Source organism: Grampus griseus (assembly GCF_964374135.1).
Source record: "Grampus griseus genome assembly, chromosome: X".
In the NCBI taxonomy this organism is placed as follows: domain Eukaryota; kingdom Metazoa; phylum Chordata; class Mammalia; order Artiodactyla; family Delphinidae; genus Grampus; species Grampus griseus.
The window spans coordinates 111,367,922-111,392,680 of NC_138999.1; the positions used below are offsets into that span (position 1 = coordinate 111,367,922).

At 37.6% G+C, this 24,759-nt stretch overlaps 1 protein-coding gene across 1 annotated transcript; it reads right to left on the reverse strand.

Annotated features, from left to right (window-relative positions):
• Positions 1-1,324: 1,324 nt before the first annotated feature.
• LOC309817614 (fibrous sheath-interacting protein 2-like) lies at positions 1,325-24,411 on the reverse strand (the record flags this gene model as incomplete). Its single annotated transcript, XM_082646890.1, is given in 17 exon segments — positions 1,325-1,332; positions 1,890-1,936; positions 1,938-1,972; positions 1,976-3,289; positions 3,293-3,745; positions 3,747-4,871; positions 4,873-5,224; positions 5,226-5,250; positions 5,463-5,520; positions 5,522-5,838; positions 6,538-7,092; positions 7,095-7,148; positions 7,151-7,313; positions 7,317-7,704; positions 7,706-11,140; positions 11,142-11,353; positions 24,385-24,411. Coding segments are annotated over 17 exon segments (8,568 nt in total).
• Between the last annotated feature and the right edge of the window lie 348 nt (positions 24,412-24,759).

The following is a 24,759-nucleotide window of genomic DNA, read 5'->3' on the forward strand; positions in this document are numbered from 1 at the left end:
ATCTGGCAAAAACAAATTGAAAACAATATTGAAAATTTTGTTGACTACTTCTTTGAATTCATGAGTTCTTAGGCTGCCAACCAGAATGTCTAACTTACATGCTAGAGAATTTAGTTTATTTTTCTGTGCTAGTTGATTAATTTGGTGAGTAGGAGCTGATTTCCAACCTCTGGCACCTATCTGTCTTTTCATAGTTTTGGTTTTGTTGCAAATGGGAAAACTATGGCTTTTAGGTGTGGACGGTGATTTGTTTCTTCCTTTGCTGTCAAGGTGATGATTTATTCCTATTTCTTTGGACAGAACATGGGTTACTCCTATTAAGAGATCCTGAAAGAGATCGCTGAAGTCAGCCACAGCTGGTTTTGGGCAATAAATATATTTTGCTTTTACAGAAACCACTTGTGTAACGTCTGCCTTTAAAATGTCACTATTTAAAAGGCTTCGAATAATGATTTCAGAAATGCTTAAAGCAAGTCCTCTGATAGAACTTGACCGACTCTCAAACACTTGGGAATGAACTAAAATAACCTTGCTAAAAGTTGCATCTTGGTTTTCCAGTGATTTCTGTATTGTTCCACCATCTTTGGTGCAATCAGAAATGCTTGAAATTATATAGGAAATAACCAATTCAGTGAGATGTTCACAAAGTTAATTAAGTGAAGAATCACTGTTTATGCTTCTTAGAGGCTGTTTTGATTTGTATTTTTTGCTTAACAGCATGGAAATAATAGACACTTTTTCATCAAGAGGACCTTGAAACAGAAAACATTGGTATTATTAACATGCATTAAGGAAAAATGTTGACCATTCAAAATACTGGCAATATTTTACATATGAATTTCACTTTGGGTATACCTCACTCAAGAAATAGGAAAAACTAGTCAAGAAAGGAACTGGGTTTTCTTCAAATCTCTGTTTCCCACCTGTGGAATCTTTACTTCTGCTGGGCAGCCCATTTAGAATTCAAATCTCTAATTGCTGGTTTCTTCCTTGGCTAGCTATGTTGCTTTAAGAAGCTGAAATCCTGGGGCAGAGAAATGATTTCTAGCTTTTAGTGTTACAAGGCCCTAGAGTGATTCCAGTGATATCTAGAGGTCTCATATAATTCTTGAAAACATTTTTGGCTCTTCAGCTAATTATCCCATTTGGGACTAAATAGTATATAATAAATAGAACAGAATGAAACTGCTGATGTTTGACATATAAAAATGGCTATTTCATATGGTTCAACCCAATATATGCATGTAAGCATTCATAGAAAGGGAGTGCAGATATCATACTCGTAAGCATGGGTTTAGAGTATTATACCTAAAAAGGATTTAGGTCAGAACACTGGAACATGAACAGGACAAGAAGTTTAACGCCACTGTTCTTATAAACTATCATCAATAATTGTAAAGACTTTAACTGTATACCTCAAAAAGAAGTTGGATCATTAGTCAATTAACTATGCATGAGGTCTGACTATAATGTAAGAAGTCTTTTTTTAAAGAACTTTAAAAAAACCCTCTTGGAACTTCTGTTTGGGAATTGCCTTTAGAGCAGTTGTATGTCCCAAGCAAAACATCATTTCATAGCCATACCTCATGCCCAACCAAAATATCCCACCTTAAATTATGCCCATTTAATCTCATCTGTAGATAGGGAAAACTGAAAAACACTCCTCCATATAAAAATTATGTAAATGGGTAACATTTTTTCTTTTATCATACTGACCAGTTGAAAACACACAAGTAAATAAACAGCCACCCCAAATCTAAGGCTATTTTCAGAGAAGCAGTGAATGTAGCTTCTTGCGTGTGAGGTTTAAAAATAAAACTCTTAAAATTATCAATGACTTTTTTTTCCCTAAAATGATGCCAACTCTTTATAAGTCAGTCCTCACTCACCTCTGGTTTCGAAGTTCTTGAAATGTGTGACCACAGATATAGTAACATCTTGCTACTAGATGGATTTCATGTGGTCCCAGTTCCTAATCTGCAAAAGCAATGACCTCAGCCTCTTCGAGAGTTGCTATTTTCTCTAACTTTGGGTACTTATTTTTCCACTTTTCCAGTAAAGTGTAATCTTCTCCACTTGCCACAAAGCTTTTGTTTTCTTCTTCAATTTCATAGCTGTTTCTTTTCCCCCATATTTTAAGCAAGCTTTTCGCATCCTTTTGTTCTTCACACATTACAGAGAAAGGCCTTTCCTTTGATACAAAAAATGGCTTCATAGTTTTCATACTTTCGTTAGTGTGTGGGGTTTGACTTGAAAGGCCATAACTCAACAGCATGGTATTGACAATATTTTCTTCAGCTAAACATATTTTGAGTGGAGAAATGGTTGTCTGTATTTGGTTTGGATTAACAACTGGTTTGGGGGGATCATAGTGAAGCATTCTTTGATTTTTACCTTCTCCCATTTCTCTGAAGGACATGGGGTGCTCTAGTGCTGCTTGTGCAGAGTCACTAGATTTCTGAGATGGCTTTTGTAAGACAGTGCCTTCGAGGAGAGAGCAGTATCCTTTCACAGCTTGATCAAAATGGCTGAAGACTTGAGCTTCACTTCTAGAAGATGATGGTTTAAGGTCAGATTCGAGCCCTTCCATTGGCTCTGTGGTTTTAGTTGAATTTCCTGCAGAGTATCTGACATCTGAAGGTATATTTGAGGAAGTCTTGTCCTTTATTTTCATATCTTTCTCTGAATAAGGCAAGGCAGGGATTTGTGGAGGATCATCCCGGAAGCTAATTCCCTTTGACTTTGAAGTGGACATTCCCATTCCAGTTGCAAATCTGGACCAATTAGCAGTGCAGGCATTTTTAGCTCCTTGGAGCAGATTTTCCTTTGGGTGGCTTTGGCTCATCAGCTCATAGAAATAAGTGCACTGGTCCATCAGTGTGCTGATGATCTGACTTGCTACAATGTTTTCTTCAAACATGCTAATTGAAGATGGTTCCTCATGGCATTTTTCTTTGTCTAGTTTGTTCTTAATTATACTAAGCATGTCATTGACAGTATTAACAGTATAAGTAAGCAATTCTGAGTGGAATGAGTAAAGCTGTTGAAGGGTATTCTGTATGTTTTCCTGGGAAATCGTACTACTTGATTTAGATTCATCAGGAAATTTATTCAGTGTTTGTAACTTGGGCAATATTATTTTCATTAATGGTTTCCTTTGCACAGCAAAAAAGTTTTCAATAGGTGTTCTCACAGTTTCGGAAAAAGCATATGTAGAGACATGTTTAAACTGTAGGTCTACAAATGACTCTAAGGTGTTCAGAACCCCTTCCAAGATCTCTTGAGCAATTTATCTCTTGAGCAAATATAACTTTGTGTTATAACATGGTACATAATTGAGATTGTTTGTTCTCAAGGAACTACGTTTACTTGTAGCAGCAGTTTCTTTCTTGCTTTCTAGGGTTTCTTTACTATCTGTTGTGAACATCTGAGTCAAGAAGCACAACTCTAATTTTTCGAATAGTTTTTCAACAATTTCCTGGCCAAATGTATTAATTTGTGTTTGGGAATCCTCAACTCTAGAAGCAGCTCTTTTAAAATTATGGTGCCTGCTTTCACAAGGCTCAAGAACTGACAAACTTAAAAGTGAAACAGATTGTTCTAATTCTTTTGCTTTCATTGAAATTTCATTCAAAGCAGCCTCAGCTATCGTCGATAGCTTATATTTTTCGTTATCCACGTCACTTGGTTCTGTTTGCCATTTATCAAACATTTGTTTAAAAATATTTTCTTTAGGAAAGATTTTTTTCTAGTTGTGAAGAAACATTCTCCGAAGAGAAATGGGCTTCTGGATTTGCAAAAGAGATTGTACTAAAATATCCCTGTGAAAGTTTGAGATCATCTGAGTATGAGCCTTTTATTGGATGGGCCAAATTATTCTTTGTAGCGTATAATCCTTGCAAAACTGCATCAACTATTTCACTTGCTATCTCAATTTGATCAGAAGGTAAAGTATTTACATTTACCATTGCTCTATTTTGCCTCACCTCTTGAAATTCATTCACAGTTGTTTCCAGAATATTACTTACTATATCCCTGGAATACACTTTTACCTCCACAGTGGGGAGTTTTGCTCTCACTGAGAGATTTTTGGCATCCCCTGTGGATAGCAGGCCTGGTAGCCCCATGGAAGTCTTGAACTGGTTGCCTCTTAGAGTCTTCTCTCTAAGACCTAACTTGGTTTTGCTTTTGGCTTTAGCTCCACCAGGTCCTAGCTGTGGCTTTGTTCCAAATTTAGCCAAAGAGGTAACTTTTGATTTTGTTTTAAAATTTGTTTTAAAACTTGCCTTAGGGCTGCCCTTGGGGCTAGCTTTAGAACTGCATGGCCTCAGATATCGAATTTCATCAGATTGACCTTTAAGGGATGAACTCTCTTCTAGATTCAGCAAAGCAAAATCTGTGTTCTTTTTGAGAACCTTTTGGACCAATTGTTCACCCAGTCGCAATGGAGAAAATTGCAATACAATGTTTTCCAATGAAGTGACACTTCCAATACCTGTGTAAGGATAAACTTGCGGTATCACAGGTTCAGGGGGAACACTTCTTTTTTCTGCTTGTTTCAATTCTCTAAAGCACGATGGATTCATCATCAGTTCTTCATTGCCAGATGCTTCCAATTCTCCCCTGGTCTCACTGTTTTCATATAAAGATGTCATAATTATTGAGAACATTTTTCTGAAAACACTTTCAACTATGTCATTTGCGACACTGTTTATATGTGACTGGAAAGCTTTTTTGTGTGCTGATGTTTTAATTTTAGAATCAGATGTAAAGTGGGGGAGTTCATTAAATGGAGGCCAATGGTCTGTATCTTCCATTACCCTTTGATATAGCTTCTTTAAAATATCCTTAACTACACTTAACAAAGAAGTTATTTTTTTCCTGTCCATATTCTCCATTTCTAAATATTTCTTCCAAAGTCCTTCTTTGGTTTTCTCCTTCTGATATAATTTGGTTTTGATCTGAGCATTTTGAAAAGAGAGGCAGTTCAGTGTTGTCTTCCATTTTTCTTTGACCAGGCAATATTTCATTTTGTACAGTTAGTTGTGTAAAAAGACCAGGGTCCTGCTTTGAGTAAAAGCTACTTGCCTTTAAAGATATTTTATCATGTAAACTCTTTAAGATGTTGTTGACAGTTTCACTTGCAATGATGTTTTCTTGGAATGAAGTATTGTTTTGATATGTATACATCTTTTGGATTTCTAGGTATATGTCATTTTTTATGTGTCAAAATGGTACTGGCGGGCTTCCCTGGTGGCGCAGTGGTTGGGAGTCCGCCTGCCGATGCAGGGGACGCGGGTTCGTGCCCCGGTCCGGGAGGATCCCGCATGCCGCGGAGCGGCTGGGCCCGTGAGCCATGGCCGCTGAGCCTGCGCCTCTGGAGCCTGTGCTCTGCAATGGGAGAGGCCACAACAGTGAGAGGCCCGCGTAATGCAAAAAAAAAAAAAAAAAAAAAATGGTACTGGCGATTATGTCAGCATATTCCTTAAGACTAGCTTGTGATACATGAATTGCAGGTCCCATGTTTTTCTCTGAAATTAGCAAATATGTAATTTGTGACTTGTTGACTGAGAACGGTTTTAGCTGTTGATATTTTCAGGATATTCATATCTAATGGCATTTGGTTTGATTCAAGAAACACGCTGTCATCTTGTTTACAGTTTGTAAATTCTGATCCAACATATGGTTTTTCTCTAGTCTCCGTATGAGGAATAAGTAGCAAATCTATTCTTTCTGTGGCAAAAGATTTTAATCTATTCAAAATAGTTTTAGTAATGAAATGAGCATTTTCCTCACATGGCTCAGGAGCAGATTTCTTGGCATCTTGTTTCTTTCTTTCTTTTTTTAAAAAATTTTTATTTTATTATTATTTTTTGGCTGTGTTGGGTCTTCACTGCTGCACGCGGTCTTTCTCTAGTTGTGGCGAGCAGGGGCTGCTCTTCCGTGCGGTGCGCGGGCTTCTCATTGCAGTGGCTTCTCTTGTTGCGGAGCACGGGCTTTAGGTGCCCGGGCTTCGGTAGTTGTGGCACGCAGGCTCTAGAGCGCAAGCTCAGTAGTTGTGGCACATTGGCTTAGTTCCTCTGCGGCATGTGGGATCTTCCCCGACCAGGGCTCGAACCCATGTCCCCTGCATTGGCAGGCGGATTCTTAACCACTGCGCCACCAGGGAAGTCCGGCATCTTGTTTCTTAAGTACAGCTGTCTGATTATCATCAGAATAAGCTGATTTCAGCTGTACATCTCTTTCATTTCTTGCAAATGGAAATCTCTCCCTTTTCCTTTCATTCATTGAGTCTATAACAGGAGATTGTTGACCTCTGCTATGGGAAATGCGTCAGAAAATATCAGAGGCAGTCTTGGAGAAATAGAATCCTTTGCATTTACTGCAAGCATGATAGCAGAAGTGAGATTTTGAAGAACAATATCCACCATACATTGGAAATCATAGCAACATACTCCTTAGGAACTAAAAGCCTAAGAATAGCCTTATTTGCATACTCGGGATCCCTTTCAGAGTTTGTTTCTAAATGTCTCCCACTTACATTACACTTAAGAGTGGATACAGCAAATGGGAGATTATTCTCATCTATTGTTTCCTCACAGATGTCAATTAAGATACCTTCAATGGTATCTAGTATTTGACATTGAAGTTTTTCCCGATAATCACTTTTATTGAACAGCTTTTCAACAATATCTTCTGGCCGACCTGGATCAGTCTCTCTGTCAAATATATTCTTTTCATATTTGCCTTTAGTAGACACAATATCTAACATTGTGTTAACAACCTGACTTGGAATACTTTCAGAAGCCACAACATTATGAGTTAAGAATGGAGTTTTTATTTCTTTATCTAACTTACGTTTGATTCCTTGTAAAATTTGTGTAGCCACTTCTGTTGCATATATATTTAATTTAGAGGCACTCAGTTGACATATTGAGGTGGTCTTTCCTGATTTATTATGATCCACTGAGCAACAAGAAAATTGGTCATCAGAATATGAATCTTTGGTTGATAAGCATGGTTGGCTTGAAGCAGTCTCATCCTGCTGTAAAGGTAAAGCCATTGGAACTGTGAAATTGATAAGAGGACAAAGAGGGCTTTTACTTTGGTACTAGCAAATGTTTCTAAATTTGTTAATACTGACTGTATATATCTTCAACTACATTTATTTTGTTCAGTTTACCAATATTGAGTGTGGACTGAAGTGTACATGGATTTCTGTCCAGTATGGTAGAATAAACAGGGGACTTTCCTCCACTGGTATGTTCAGTAAAAGAGATATTTGCTGGAAAGGTGATAGTATTATACCTATTTTAATTTTCATTTCTATCTGTCATAGCAGCAGAATAAAGTTTTTGAAATATGGTTCTAACAATATTATCTGCAACAATGGTTACATCCGCTTCAGACACTAAAGGGCCCATTGTTTTATCCAGGGGTTGAACAGATGTTTGAGCAAGTGGCTCATCACCAGCATGAGGAATGTCACATAAATGGGACTGGGGAAGAGGAAGCACATTTGGTTGATCAATTAAATCATTCTGAAAAATTTCATTCAAAATATTTCTTATAATGGGCACGACTGGGGACTTTTGTAGCTCTTTGAATTCTACTTCAAATTTTTTTAATGTTCTTTCGAGTTCCTGTTGCTTAAGAGAATCTGATTTAGTTTCTTCTTCTGTTGGTCTTTCCTCTTCAGCACTTTCTTTCTGTTTCTGCAGGGTCTTCTAGATATGACTCTGGGTCAGCTCCTCCAGGAAGAAAATTTCCATAGGTTGGCCTGTATCTATAATTTTCAATGCCTCTCTCTTCTGGTTCAGTTTCATTAAAGATATCTGGAGAAATTGCATCCAAAATGAAATTGACTAAGTTCTTAAGTGTTTGTTTCTCTTGTAGTGGCTTGCTTATACATGTTTCCAAATCTGGCAAGCTCACGTTTATTTCAGTTTGAATAGCTTTCAAAATAGTACTTGACACTTTCTTTGCATGCATGTATAAAGTCGACTGCAATCGTTTTTCACGTGTGTTAGCACAAATGTTGGTATTTTCACTTTCCCAGTATGTCCTGCTGTTCTTTTTATTTCCACTGATTATAGCGTCCAGAGTTTCTAAATTTCCATTGGCAAACCCTTCCAATTTAGCAAAAACCATTTTAAGGATATCTGAAGCCATGATTTTCAGTTTATTTAGATGCTTTTCTTTTGTGGTTCCTGTTTTGGGGGCAGTAGTTTTTCCCTTTTTGTTAGTCACCTCTTGGCTACCTGGCCAGGTCACATTGGGCACCATGCTGAAGATTATGTCAGAGGCTCTGCTCATTTCCTCAAGAAGCAAAGCAAATGACAGGCTGTCAGTGTCAATATACTCTGAGATAGCTTTAAATTCTGAATTTTTGAAAATGCAATCTATCTCAACACCACATAATTTTGAAACAATACCTTGTAGAATTGTATGAGAAATTAGCTTAAGATTGGACTGCAATGTACTGGTTGTTCTCAACTTCTCATTGATCCTCTCTGTATTTTGCTCATCAGGTAGGGGAGACTGTGGATGGTCTCCTATGAGCTTGCATAACATGTCATATAAGGTATCTCCAATTCTATCTAACACTTGCAATCTAGTACATTGGTGAACTTCCTCCTGCATGTGCTGGCAATGAGAAGGCAAAAGTTTTTGTTGATCAATGCCACCAGTTCCATATGAGATTTTAGACCTTAGTTTATCTGAAGGGAGTAAAATATTGCTTTTATCTGTGTTTCCACTTAACACCTCACAAATGCAAGTTGCTAATGAACTTGTCATAATGTCATTACTTAGCTTTGTGACAACAGAGTCTAATTCATTTTCAGTGTCAGTGAAAAATCCTCTACCTCTAAAATTCTTGGGAGGGCTACCCCTGCTAAGATTTAGATTTTTCTTATTGTATTGTAGTCCTTCCTGGATAGCATCCAAAACAATTTTTATCACTTTAATTGTGTAAACACTAAGGTGAGATCGAGACAAAGATTTCTTGTCAGGCGCAGGCTTTGAATGGGCAGCATGGCTTTCTGGTTTGAAGCGGTTTTGTAATTTTGGACAAACAAATGAGTTCAACTTCTTAAAAATCGTGTTAATGATCTTATCATTAATGTGATCTACAGGTTCAGATGTCGAGCCACTTGCTCCAGATTCTAACCAGGTATGTTTTGTAGAGTCTACACCAAGTGCAGATAAAAATTTCTTCTGTTTACTGTCAAACCATGTTGCTAATGGCTCTTTATTTGGTATGTCAGTATTATCTAGAGAAGTTTGATGTACTGATGAAGAATGTCCGATAATGTGACTAGAAGCCATGTGAAGTATTTTTAACACAGCATCTATAATATCTTGAGCTACCGTATGGATTTCTGACACAGAGAACATCTGGTCCATCCATTCTTGATGTGACAGATCTTGTGGTTTTCCTGAGGTAAGAAGTGAAGCCTCTCTACCATTTTTATAGTCTAAGTGTTCAGAGAGCCCAGAAGATATATCTTTGAGCATCTGTGCTAAAATACTTCTAACTATATTTTCTAAAGCTTTTTGTATTTGATACGTTTCATCTTGGCTGAAAAGTAAAATGTCTTTATTCACACCAGGCTTGTCCTTAAAAAGGTCCTTATTATTAAAAGTTGGAAGGTCAGTATTTAATCCCTGATCGTGAAATACTACTTTGTCTTGATAAGCAGGCTTTGTAGGTAAGTTCATATTGCTTTTGTGTTTAAAACCAGCATTTTCCTTTGTTAACCAGTGATCAGGAACCTGTTCTTGTAATTTTGCTTTTTCATCTTTGATAGATGAAATCAATACATTTTCTACAATTTTGTCTATTTCTTCATTTTTGTCTTCAGAGTAAAGGACCATACCAGGAACATTAATAGGTGGAAATAGGCACACATACCTAGGAGCATTAGTTACTCTAGTGCTGGTGAGTCTGTTGTCGTCTTCAGTGCCAGAAGGACTGCTCATTCTGGAGTGTCTACTCTTTTGGACATCTGTTTTCACTGGTGTCTGATGTAGCTGAGCCAAGATATCATCAAGTAGCTGAAGGATGATCACTGTTTCTTCAGTTGCAATGAGCCTTTCATTATTAAGTCCAATTTGTATATAGCCTAGTATAGTGCTGATTGCTTCCTCTATATAACCAACCAGAGAGGACTGGGAAAAAATATTTGACACTGAATTTTGTATTTCTTCCTTGCCAATCAAATTGGCAGCATCAGGTTCAACACTGGATTTCCTTTTGCTGGCTCTTTGAAGGAATGTATATGTTCGATTTTCCCTGTGTTGCTGATAAGCCAGTTCAGTTGTGATTTCAAGATGAAAAAGTTCACTTTGCTTAGAAAATGCAAGAGCCGTCAGCTTTTCTAAAATCGCATGAACCATATTCTCTGCAATATCATTCATGTTTTCCAAAGCATAGGGCAGTGAAGCTTTTGAAGTTTTTTCTTTTGGAGAAATGAAATGTTCTCCACTGACTAAGTTTGATTTAAAGTGAACGGATACATTTTCTTGTGAAAATTCCTCGGTACATTTTTTCTCAACTGCAGACTGTAGCTTCTCAAGCACATTTTCCATAATTTCAGCAGCTGCTGAGGAAATATCAACACTGGAGAGCAAGTCTCCTTTGTCAGTGTCAGTTTGGTCAACCAAAGCTTCGGCCGTAACAAAGGAAAGGGTGGGGATGGTCTGGGTTAATTCAGACACCATTTCATGAAAAATGTTTTCTAAAATCAACTCAGTTTCCTTTTTTAGGTGATATTTAAAGTTAAGTAAAACATCATTTAACTCCTGCATCTCATTTACAGCTTTTGCTTTTTCATCAGGAGACAGTGGGCGTTCTAAGCCATCTGTTTCAGTGGTAGCATCTTTACATTTCCTTGTGCCTGTTTCAATCAGTGCAACAAGGTGACTATTGGATTTACAGGTTTTAAGCTTGGGGGGTTCAGATTTCTCATTATATTTAGGTTCGGGGGTTTTAGGTTTCTTTTCTGAGTGTTCTTTCCTATGATATATTCTTTCTACATCTGTTCTTTCTTTATGGGCAGAAGACGATTTTGACGGTGCCACTGGTTGCCCTATTGACTTGTCAGCTGCCTCTGCACAGGGCTCTGCCTGAACCATCTATCTTACTTGTTTCATATAGAAATGTTTCACGGCATGTGCTACAGCAATTCTCACTATCAGAAGAGAGGGTAGAGTCATCAGGCATTGGGTATATAGTATTTCGTGACCTTTCTTCATATTTTGTGATGGCTGGATATAATATACTAGTCACTGCAGCCACAACGCAGGTCATTATATTTTGAATTATACTGTTCAATTCTTCAGAAGTTATCTGGAAAGGAGGTGAGCGGGGATACAAGGGAAATCACATATGAATTTACTCTATTTTAGGGACAGGGACTAACCTTTAATTCCTTTTATCAAACAATGCATAGCTACAATCCAGCCACGGTGTATAGAGAGAACATAGGAAATCTATTTAGAACACCAGATTAGTTTCAAGTTGGTTTATTCTCTGTGGCTGTGATCTGTTTTTTGAATAAGATTTTCTTTGATTCAAAATCCCTTGGACCCTATACTTGTGCTCCTAAGTGTATAGTTATACCACCACCTAGATTGTCTAATTGTTGAATATATTGTGTAGTGTTAAATACATTGCACCCTTAAAGCTGTCTGTCCATTTTATCTTTGTTTCAAAAATCTGAACATAGGGCTAGCATATACTTGAGCTCATTGTTGGTGAAATTTAAATGTTAATAAAATAGTACACCCATTAAAATAAAATAAAGCAGAAAAAAACCCCCAAATCCCTTGGAACTATAAAAGTTTATTGCTGAGGATAAATGGCTTCCTGGTTAAAAAAAAAAACAGCCAAGTGGGTGTCTAGGCTCGTAGAAAACAAATGCCCTGGCAAGAAGTAAGACTGTGTTTATGACCCAAGCAATATTTCTTAAAAATACAAACCAGGTTACCTCTAACAAACTATTTCATGAAACAAATTTGCAGTTCAAACATTTATGTGCCTTTGTGGATATAGCCTCCTTTTACTTAGGCATCCATTTAGCTAGGAGATGAGGGTAAAAAATGTAGCCCCATAGTGGAGGGATCAGCCTGTGGGTTCTGTGGCTGGCCTATTGCTGCCTTCCTCTGTCAATTGACTGTGTTTATATATGCAAACGACTACAGCTAGTTGTTAAAGTTTAATCAATGGGCAACGGTTAGCACTGATGATTTAAGGGAAATGAACAGGCTTAGGTCCAACGAAAGATTATCAGTGCAAACTCTCTTGGATTGGGAGGCAGAGGACAGCTCAAGAAATAAAGAAACACATTAATTTCGGAAGGAAAGAAGGTTGAGCCAGAACTCGTACTCAAAGGGCCAGAAGGCCAAGCAGTGGAGGGAAGTTGGGGCTCTTTTAGTATGAGCTAAAGCAGAAACCCAGGGACCAGACTTGAATGGCCATTTCCTCATGGTTAATTATGCTCACTATTACAGCTTAGACTGGACCAGGGGCAGATGCAAAGTGCACCTGCCAAACTCTATAACTGTTTATGTATGTGTACTTATTGCAGATATATTTTGGGATCATAAAAATCCTTTTGCCTATAATAAAACAGTATTCTTTTTAAAGTTGTTATCCTCAAGACAGCCAGACCAGGAGTGTGAACCTTCCACAGGAACTCTACTTTTCAAGGCTGTGGCTACAAGTCAGTGGCAGCAAAGGCTGGATGCCTGGCATTTTAGCTGTGCATTGTTTGATATCCTGGCATTTGGGCACCCGATTCCCTATAATGTTGTTGTTGCCTCAGAATTATCTCCAAAGGTAGCCCCAGATTGTTCAGGTTTAGGCCAACAATCAAAGTTAACACCTTGCCGTATGTAGCATATTCTCTCCTGACCCATTAGAGAAGGTTTGAGGGACGCTTCAAGGAAAAGCTGTTTTATTCGAGTCCATTTCCCAAATCTCCTAATGCATTTTTTATTGTGATAAAATACACATAACATAAAATTTACCATTTTAAAGTGTATAGTTCAGCAGCATTAGGTACATTGACAATGTTGCACAAACATCACTACTATCTAGCTCTCGTAATGTATTTTTTTCACCTATTGTGCAGACCAGAAAATGGCTACTGAGTTTGAAAAACATAGTTTGAAATGACAGCATATGGTTGAAAAAGACTTGTTTTACTTATGTAAAATGTCCTAAATCAAACACTTCTAAGAATAATGTTTAAACATTAATAAGTAAGTTACTCACCTTCTTGGTCTAAATTGATCTAAATCCGTTCCAATACATATGAGCTAAGAATTTCAATATATATTATTTTCTTATCACCAGAGATAATGTACAGCAGACCTACATTACTACTCTTAGGGTAGCTGAGAAGAAGCATGTCCAACTTTGACATATAAAATTGGAACATTCATCAAGTTTTTAATGAAGCGAAATGCGATAAGTAGAATCTGATTATTCAGCTCATTTTCACTATATTATTAAACCAAGAAATATCGTTTTGGTGCCAGTATGTCTCAGCCTTTGTGTTTGTTGCACATTCTATGAATTGATCAGGTGTATGTTTGAAAGAGTGTGTGAGTGTGCTACTCCCCTGAACCCCTTTCTTGTTCATGATTCCTCTGTCTAGCCCCAGAGTTGGGGCTTATCAAATTTACCCTCTTCTCTGCCAGGCCCAAGTTGCAGCTCTCTTGTGACCAGGTCCCTTCTTTTGATGGAGTAGCTATCGTAAGACTCTTCTTACTCCCAGGAGAATTAAGAGACAGATCTAGGCACCCTGGCTCACCTGCCTGAGGGGCAGGATGCTCAGCCCTGAGCCAGATCTGCAGGGGTCTGCAAAGGTATTTCCCTTAATGTCTTCCCATTATGAAGTGGGTTTGTGGTATTTGATGCTTTCCCTGTGATGATTAAACCTCCTAAGCCTCCCCCAATCTACCCTCCTGAGCCCCCTGGGCAAAAGGCCAATAACAGTAACTTTGTACCCCCCTTAACAATAACTCTTTTAACAATAATTTTGGACCTCTGCAAAACTCAAGATTAACTGAGAGTGAAAGGCAAGGAAGAGAAAACGGCCAAGAGGGAAACTGACTAATATCAGCAGATGATTTTGCTGGTTGTCTGATTCACAGATTTTTCTCTAATAACATATTAGAAAATATAGTTAATTGCTTTATCAGTGAGTTTCATCGTACATACTTTTTCTTGACAGTGATTTTGATGGTAGTCTTGTTGCCTGAAAAAGTAAAAAGAGATTGATTTTATTTCTTATGGTTAATAATTTATGTAACTTTCCTCCAAATTCCTAATCATTGAATCAGATTACCCGCTTTGTGCTTGGGAGTTTTTTTTCCTCCCCAGCAATTCACAGAGAAGAATAAGCTTTTTTTTTTTTATCTAACCCTCCTATTTAGCCTCTTATTTAGAAATTGGCCCCTGGGTATAGGACATGCTCTATTAATTACTCAGAGGAGTAGAATAATTGCTGCATAAAGAGTAGAATAATAGGTGCTGAGTAAACTAACACCTATCTGATATTACCACTGTTGATCCACCTTAGCCATGTTTGTTCTGTAGTGAGTTGAGAAGAGCATGGATGGGGTTGGCGAGAGAGGGGATGGGCTAGTCCTTTCTGCCTGTCCTGCTTGATCAGAGCTTTCTGATAATTCACTTTCTACCCACCTCCTCACAATTCCTAATCTCCTCTCCTTGCCCCACAGTAGGAAAAGATCAATGGATGATCCACTGACAATGATAGATTAAAATAACGGGTTTCAGATCATATGCAATATCAAATTAGATGGAGCCCTTTTCTAGGTATCACAATATTCTATTCTGTGTTCTAATCAGAATTATTTGTTATGACCTACTACATGGAACCAAAATTATATTTTACTAAATTGTAGCAAGAGAACAACAAAATCATGTAAATTATAGAATAATAACAAAAAGTTTTAAAAAATCAAGGCCTAAGACTAATTATGATTTACTTTCATAATTTCATTTTTACTTTTTTTCTGCCTCCATGGATCCCTTGCCTCTCTTCTTCTTGACCTTCTTAAAGGAAACATGGTGCTTCTATTTTCATTTTTACTTGTCCTGCCTTTATGTTATCAAATTTACTTTTTCCTCCAAGGCCTAACAATTTAATTTTGAGACATACAGTCAGACTGTGAAATTACAACCTAAATCCTAGCAGGAAAAGGTCTCAGTTAGGGTTAGGCATCAATAGCCCATCCACAGACTAATACCTTTTTGCAATATAGAACCTAGAACATGAATGCTCACATCAGTGACATAATTCCTATCCTTTGGCTTCATTCATTTTTCTAAGACCCAGTTTCTTAGGCCAACTCCAGCACAATTTCTTTTTTGTAGATCCTCGGCAATCCAATGCACCCAGATTCTTTTTTTCTGCTCTCCCTATCTTATACCACAGGCAGCAAGTGGAGTCCTGTGTATGTTTCTACTTCTCCCCACAGACTTTCTGTCCCAAAGGCATGCATTTAGATAAAAGGAAATAGCACAGAACTAAGAACAAAACTAACCATATAGATCAGAAAAGCCTTATATAAGACCACTAGAAACTAGTTGTAATATTGGATACAAATCTGCAATTTGCAATGAATTATCAGTTTCTCTTTGGAGTCAATTGAGCAGAAACATGCAAATGAACTCACTGTTATGTTGGAAAGTTCCACAACAATTCTAGGAGTGCTATAATATTCCATCCACTTTTCCCTAGTCTTAGGTGGTTTTCCCTAATAGGCTGATGCTACTAAAGCGTCTAAGGTTTAGGTCATTTGTACTGCCAACTCTCTACTTCTTAAATAAAGAGGGCAGTGATATTAATGATAATTAGTTTAGAAGCCCCAAAGATAAGGCACAGTTTTTCACCATTTAACTTGCTATGTCATAAAGCTATAAATATAACCTTTCTCTTCCTAACCTTCTCCTCCATACAACCTCACTTTAGTCCAAAAGATAACTGGCCAACCGCCCCTTGAAGATTAATGTGACAAGACTGAATTTTAGTCTGTCTGCCTAATCCTTCTGAATATCTAAGTTTTAATGTAACTGGTGGTCCTCTACTGGTACCTCAGGCCCACAGCTTTGGAGTGATGTCTCATACCTCCTGATCATACATACATGTAGTCCATTCTATTGCCAAATCCATTTACTCATTCCAGTGGTTGAATGGGATTTAAAAGCAGCACCTCTGTATCCTAACATCAGTGGTCCAATCTGATAAGCCAAAAACTGGGTAGTTCCATGGGTGGCCCTCCCTTTGCCTAACATTTTATCCACTGTCCTGCCCTCAATTCACTCTCTGGTATTGCTCATGTCTCCCTGTCTTTTCTCCTCGTGCTTTGTGAAGCACAAATGAGGTCAGGGGCAGTGCTTTATTCATCTTGGTATCTGTCTAATAACCAGCACTATACTTTGAACATAGTAGGTTCTCAAGAAAGTTTGGTAAATAAATTTCCATTTAACATATTTTAGCTCTATGTGTACAAATGAAGGCCACTGTGCAGGCTACAAATCATTAATGGACTTCTGCAGAGAAGAAGTGTCTGTCTTCAATTTGTCGTATATGATGCTATCAGGGGTGTTCAGCAAAGTTACTGATTTGATAATATTACATCTCTCCTCAAAACCATAGACTGTCACTCAATGAGTGAAATACAAACTTCTGAGCACAGTCTTCAGGGCAACAGACTCACTGTCTTCTTTACTCTGTTTCTCCTCTCATCTTCTATCCCAATCATCAGAACATACTCAGTATCTAAATGCAAAGCTTAATAATTACAACTGTTTACCACATCGCTATCTTATCACATTTGCTTCCTCCTGTCCTGACTTCTTTGGTTCCTAATTCTATTTTATTAAGCTTACTGTGTATGTCCTTTACGTTAGCATTAGAAAAAACAGAGAACCAGGGAGTTGGAGGAAGAGAAGAGAGAGGAGGTAAATGGTGGAACAGACATGATGCGTCCACAGTTGAGTCTTGGGAAGCAAAGAGCTGCATCAGAACAAGAGGACTAAGCCAAAGGCCTTGAACCTGGGTTCTTTTCTGTAAGGTAAAGGAATGTGACGTGGGTGCAATGGGCAGAGCCATACCAGATGTGTTGTAGCTAGGTTTTCTTGTGCTGTGTCCTGGAATTGTCCTAGGTATAGCTAAAGGTATTTTAACCCTGTGTATTTGAAAGGAATGGGAGAGAAGCTCCAGGTCATATACAGAGTTCTTCATCTTAGCTGATTTTTAATAAAAGGGTATCCAGAGCATTTGCTATTGAAAAGACTCAAGTGATTCTGTAGTCTAGGGTGGGAGTTGGTCAGGAGGAAGAGGGAGGCAGGAATTAACACTGTATAAAACTACACATAATCATTATTCTCTCACTTTTATTTCTTGAAACTACCTTGATACTGAGCTAGTCAGTTTCCTTCCTTCAGCATCCTTGTATCCCATGAGCCCTCAGCAAATTAGACAAGCTGACTGCTATCACTCCTACCCCCAAATCCTTTTCTAAAAACCTTGGTCTGAACATCAACACCATTTACCACCACACACTACTTCACTTTACCCAACCATTTGCATCAGAGTTTGGGATTTATAAAAACTATCCTGAACCTCATTTGGTTTGTTGAGTGTTTAAAAGATGATGGTGTTGGGTATGTGTGTTCCATCAGGAGTTATTTTATGTGCATGAACTATTATTCAAGTTTGAGGGGAATAGGACATCAGCAGAATGGATGGCCACCAAGGTTTGAGGGGTGAAAGGCTCCCAGGCCAAAGAAAAGTTCTCCACTGGCCTTTATTTTGCATCATGAGAGACTGATTACTTCGGATTACAGTGCAAATATCCTTAGGGGGGTAACAGATTAAGTCATTAATGCTATATATATAACAGATAAGGGGGGTAACAGATTAAGTCATTAATACTATATATATAAAACACATCATTGTAAAGCAATTATACACCAATAAAGATGTTAAAAATAAATAAATAAATATATAGTAAACTAATTTATCATCATTAGAAAACCAGTAACCTCAAAAGGCAAAAGTAATGCAGCATTTTTGAGTGGGGACAGGGGAAAAGAATAGATCCAGATCCCAGAAGTAGTGCTCCCTGAAAGGGGAGTGAAAGTACTGTCTATCGGGGGGCACAGGACTAAAGGGAGAACAAAGAGAGAAGGAGGTGGAAGAGCGCGAACAGCTAGCTTTACCTACTTTACAGTTTTAGCTTAGTCCTGAGAGGTTGCAAAAGGGGAGAGTTTTACTACAGACAAGTAAAACTACAAGAATGGAGGATTCAAACAGCACTCCTGTGTAATTATTTAAACATTAATTTAAAGCAACACATTACTTTATTAAGTTTTCTTAGATATTTACTTAATTGATGAGTCATGAGAAAAGAAGATTCCGGGAGCTGCAGGTGAATTTTCAGAGAGAAAAAGAAAATTACTATTTATTGGTATCCTTCATGGGCTACTTGTAACATGGTAATTAACATATCTTAATAGGTCTTTTATTCCCTGCTGTCAACGCTCTGTTTAAACCCTCCAGGGACTACCAGTCAGGCATCAAATACACCTTAAGGTCTGGGATGATTGCCTTCCTCACCAGCCTCATCTCTGGTCACCATTCTACATATATTCTATGCTCCAGAGATACTGAACAACACTCAGTTCCCTTTGCCTCTGCCCTCACTATTTCCCTTGTAACTCTAGTGTCCCTCTTAAATTTCTCATTTTTAGGACTCATTCAGCTTGTGTCACCTCCTTCAGAGAGCCTTCCTTGATATCTGCCTAGATAGACGCATTCTCTGTCAATGCTCCTGAAGCACCCTATACATCCTTCTGTTATAGGACTTACTATGCTGTATTGTGAGTACTAGATTACAGTGCCTGGCATATACTAAGCACTCAAGAACATTTATTTGTTGAATTAATTCTTCTTTTTTTTTGGCTGCGCCACGTGGCATGCAGGATCTTAGTTCTCCAACCAGGGATCAAACTCGCACCCCCTGCAGTGGAAGCGCAGAGTCTTAACCACTGGACCTCCAGGGAAGTCCCTTGAATTAATTCTTTAACACACACGTTGGCTCAATGTTTGTTCATTAGTCTGCCTGTCATTAATCTCTTCCCACTCAAATACTGTCTAACATGCTTTGTATGCCATCTAGCAGAGTTCCATAAGTGGATTTTAGTAACTATTTCTGGATAATGATACTAAAGCAAGTCTTCATGTAGAATACATCCATAGGAATACTGGGATGGTGTATGTCAGTTGTGCACAATCATGACTAAACAGTCTTAAACAAACAGAATACTTTGAATAATAGAAAGTATTAGAAAGTATTGGTAGTATTACCAATTAAAGCCAGTTCAAAGTCAAGGTGAATATCTATTTATTTTTCTCCCAATAAATGTAAAGTGTATTGTGAATAACCAGTAAATTCCAACGATCTGCATAGAAGTTTTACTTAAATTTTATGTACCTTCTTGAGTTTCTTTGTGTATGAGTATGTTTTTGAGTGTGTACAGTTTTGGAAAGGAAGGAGCTGGAATTAATAGTGAACAAACCTGAAAAAAAGTGTGAAGATAATACTGTTGTGGTGTTTTTGAAATATATCTACAAATTCTTTCATAATACTCCCTCCTGTGGTGGAGGTTAATTCTTTTCTCCTAAGTGTGGGTTGGACTTAGTGACTTGCTTCTAATGAATATGTAGTGGAAGTGATGGTGTATAACTTCTGAGACTAGGTTGTAAAATATAGTGTGGCTTCAGCCCCTTTCTCTTGGATTGCTCACTCTGGGGGAAGCCAGATGCCATATCATGAGGATGCTCAAGAGATGTATGGAGATGCCCACATGGTGAGGAACTGAGACTTCCTGCCAACAGTCATGTGAGTGAGAAACCTTAGAAGTGAATCTTCCAGTCGCAGTCAAGCCTTTAGGATGACTGCAGCAGCCCTGGATGACATCTTGACCATAACCTCATGAGAGACCCTGAATCAGAACCATCCAGCTAAGTTGCTTCTGTATTCCTAACCACAGAAACTGTGAGATGATTTTTTTAAGCTGCCAGGTTTTAGGGTTTTTTTTTGGTTATTCAGCAATAGATAAATAATGGCGCGGTTAAAAGAATAAGGAACTCTTCTATGGTTTCTAGCAACATGGTGCATTAAATATCCTAAAGAGCCTAACTGTGTAAAACCTATTAGAAATGCAATGGGAATTTGATAAAAATACAATTATAGTGTAGAACTTCCATACACCTCTTTGATGGCTGGATACATCTAGCAGGCAGTAAGAAAAGAGTCTAGTAGACAAAAAAATCAGTAAAGACATATAATAATTGAATAATATAATCAATAAATATAATTTAAAATTCATTTAGAGCCTTACATCCTTTAAATAAAGAATTATACATTTTTTTGTATGTCCATGGAACACTTTCAAATATCAGTCACATATTTGGCCACAAAGAAAACGTTAACAACTTCAATGTGTTAAAGATCTACAGGCTACATTCTCTGAACCTAACTTTAAAAATGTGGCCAAAAATATTAATTTCGTGATAATTAAGAAACATACTTATGGATAACTCTTAGGTCAAAGAGGGAATAAAAAGGAGAAAGTATAATCTACCTTAAAAAGAACACTTTATACCAAACCTATGGGAACAGCTTTTATTATTTCCCATAGGTTTTGATATAAGGTGTTCTTTTCACTGCTTCTCCCATGCATCCCAGACCAATATCTACAACTGCCCCCTTGACTATTCCACTTAGATGTCCCACTTGGATGCCCTCAGGCATCTCAAACTCAACATATTCAAAGCTGAACTTATTTTTTCTCTTCCAAACTTGTTCATCTTAATGTATTGCCTGTCAACTGAATGGCATCACTATTCACTATCCATTAAGTTGCTCAGACTAGAAATCTGGAATTGTCTTCAATTCATTCTTCCCCCATATTCAATCAGTAACCAAATCTCATCCATTTGACCCTCTTAGTCTGAGTCCAATCTGTGCCCAGCTCTTCATCCTCACTGCCACTGACTTTGTTCAGGACTCATTTCTAGCCTTCACTATTGTAATAGCCTCTTAATTGTAATAAGGGGCAGTATGGTATTGCAGTTAGGATTGGTTGAGCAAGATAGACCTAGGTTAAAACCCTGGCTTTGCCACATATTATGTGAAATCTTGGGCATGATAATTTACCACTCTGAGACTTAGTTTACTTATGTGTAAAATGTTAGATAAAAATACTTTTATTGTTGGGAGGGTTAAATGAGAGAATATAGTTTAGTATGGTTCCTGGTACATAGTAAGTGTTCAATATGCTAACTGTTATTTTTATTGTCTCATTTCCTCCAGTCTCTTCACGTCTACTTCCACTTTCCTTTTTTATAAAAGGCAAATTCTTTTTTTTCTTTCTTTTTTTTGGTCATTTTTTGAAGTCTAGTTAATTTACAATGTTGTGTTACAGGTGTACAGGAAAGTGATTCAGATTCTTTTCCAGATTCTTTTCCATTATAGGTTATTACAAGATATTGAATATAGTTCCCTGTGCTATATAGTAGGTCCTTGTATTTTATTTATTTTATATATAATAGTGTGTACCTGTTAATCCCAAACTCCTAATTTATCCCCCCCCACTCTCCCCTTTGGTAACCGTATGTTTGTTTTCTATGTCTGTGAGCAGAAAAGGCAAAGTCTGACCATATTATGCTCCTGCGAATATTCTTCAATAGTTGCCCTTCGATAACAGGATAAAAGGTAGATTTCCTGGCACAGCTTACCAGAATCTTAATGCTCTAACCCTTATCTACCAGTCAAGCTTCATCTGTAATTCTCTAACTTGAACTTTTAGTTAAAGCAATTCTGAAAAAAAACTATTTCCACAAACCCACTATGCTCTAATGTGTATATCTTGGTAGATGTATTCCCTTCTCCTGGAAGGTTCTCTTTCCATTTGTCTGCTTAGAAAATTCTTTCTCATCCTTCATGTCTCAGCTCAATTGTGGCACCTTCTGTAAAAGCTTCCTTGGCTTCCCTATGGAGAGTGGACTTTGTTTATATACCTCCTTTATTGGGCTTATTATATTGTGATTGTGATTACTGGCATGACTGTTCTACACTAAACTGTAAAATCCAGGATAGGGACCATGGCTTCTCTACTTCATGTGTTCAATAATTAGCATAGTGCATGGCATGTAGCAAAAGCTCAATAAATGTTAGTTGAATGAATGCATTAATGGATTGCAGGATTTCCTTAATAGTTATTGTTAATGTTTACCTGACTCATAGTTTAAGCTTGATTTCTTGGCCTTTTCCCCATTCACATCAGCATATGTCACCTATACATGCCACAAGAAAAAACAAAGAAAATCCTCAAATGAGTTTTCAAAGAATTTGAACATCATCTATTTCTCACAGAAATTTAATAAAGTGATTTAAAAAGTCCATTTATAATATACACGTGTTTCATTTGGTTTACATTACGTACATTACTTACAGAATTCAAAGGCTTATACAATTCATTAATCTACTAAAATTAACTAACTGAGGAATGCACTGATCAGCATGGAAGGTAATCAGTTGAATAGCTAAAAAGAGTATGTGTGGTTTTTAAAGAAAGTTAACTATAGGGAAAATGTTTTGAGAGAGCTGGAAAGCACAGAGCAGGTTTTCTGCACACAAGGGATGTGACTCTTTGATTTGGCCAAGAGCTCTACCTGCTTAGGTAATTATACAGGAAGGTAAATCCAACAGAGTAGACTTTATTTGTTTTCTAGGCCTGAGAGCTGAACACAAGCCACCAGAAGTACATTTCCTGACACTGATGGGATGGGTGAAATAAGCTGGAAAATAGCATTGGATTCTATTGTAATAAAAGTGGTCATGCTATTTCTCAAAATAAATTAGGTATTTGTGACCATTTGATTTATGCATATTGTCCAATGTATTTTAAAGCCTTCTTTAAAAACAGATGGTCTAAATTCGTTTATTGGGTTTTTTTGATAACATATGTAGTACTAAGTTTGCCGTCCATGCTACACTCAGAGAATACTTTTTTTTTGACTGTATAGTGAGGCTAGTGAAAAAAGTTATTAATTCCTGATGTGCAACTACTAAACTATCTTAAAGTAGTTAAGATTCTTTAATTAGATACTAAGCATACAGATTATGGATGTTAGCACAGTAGCACAGTGCCCTAGACACAGCAGGTGTTTTATAAATATGTGTTTATATAGAGAAGCATATTGTGGCTAACATGCTACATTTGAAGAGATATGTAATCGGGTCTGTCACTTTCTATGCATTTAACACAGAATATGGAAAAATATGTTAACTTTTTAGAACAGGTGAGCCAGTTAATGCAGTGCTAACGGAGCCAAGGAGGTACATTTGATTCTTATAATGAATGACAAATTGGCAACGCACAGAGGTAATATATGTTGTGACCAGGTACCCTGAATGTCTGTGGCCAACTTCCTGCAATCAGATGAGTGATCACTGGTCACAAAGGGGATAGGGCGAGGCAGTATGGCTGTCTCTGCACAACCCATCAGCACTAGAAGAGAAATGATTCACAAAAGCCCAATATATTGATTCTTCTGCAGGGCATAGGTATGGACCTTGAAGCTCTTGAAGCTCATCATTTAGGAAGACTGTAACCTAAGGGCTAAGTGGGAACACTCAAGTTGTTTCTGGTAAATCTCTATTAAGAATTGAGACAAATATTCAAATTTTGGATCTATTTAACACATTTAAACTCTCAGGCTCACCATTTTTCTTTTGTTAGCTTACAGCTTGTTACTGATATTCCCTACACTTACAGCATGGCAACGTTAACATAACTGATAACCATGAGTGCTGGAAGTCTGAAGTAGCACAGGATTATTCCTTTGGGTTCACATTTCAATTTTTATAAAATCTTACTATAGGGTGGTTAATTTCAGGGAATAAGGCTGTTCTGAATTGTCATTTAATACATGAAACTGTGTTATGCCAATCTTGATCATAATTTCATATGTCATTTGTTCTGTCTGTATCTGGAACAAAAGAAATATTACTTGCCTCTTGTTTTGAAGTATCTTGTAGAGAGTGTCTATAGACATTTGCTGTTTTTGCAGAAACACCTGGAGTTTGAAGTGAAGTACTTGTAATTTCTGGGGGAAAGAAGAGGTACCTTTAAATAAGAAAAAATGATATAGTTCTCCTTGTTGGGCTGCCATAATGTCTAGAATTACCATAGTCAACGATGTATTTATTTATGGAAGTTAAGGCAGTATCTCTAAGTATAAAAAGCTTTTTTTGAAGTCCCCTGCTTACCAGCTTCCAGTGGCCCACCACTGCCATCAGGGACAAGCCTGAACTCCCTAACTTCTGGCCCTAAATTACTTTGCCAGCTAAATCTCCCACCACTCCCCTGCCCTAGAATGAACTGTTTTGCACTTCATTCAGTAGGCAAGGGGGAACCACCGAGGACTTTTTGGTCGAGGAATTATATGTCCAAAGCTGTATTTCAGGAAGATTACATTCACAGCAAAATGTAGGATAGATTAAGAGGAAGAAGAGATTGGAGGCAAATTATTGCAGTACTTAAGGGCATGGGTGGCACGAATGGAAAGGAAGGGAAGATTATGAGAGAATTTAAGGTGGTGAATTGGACAGAAGGTGGCAACTTTTGGATGTAGGATATGAGCA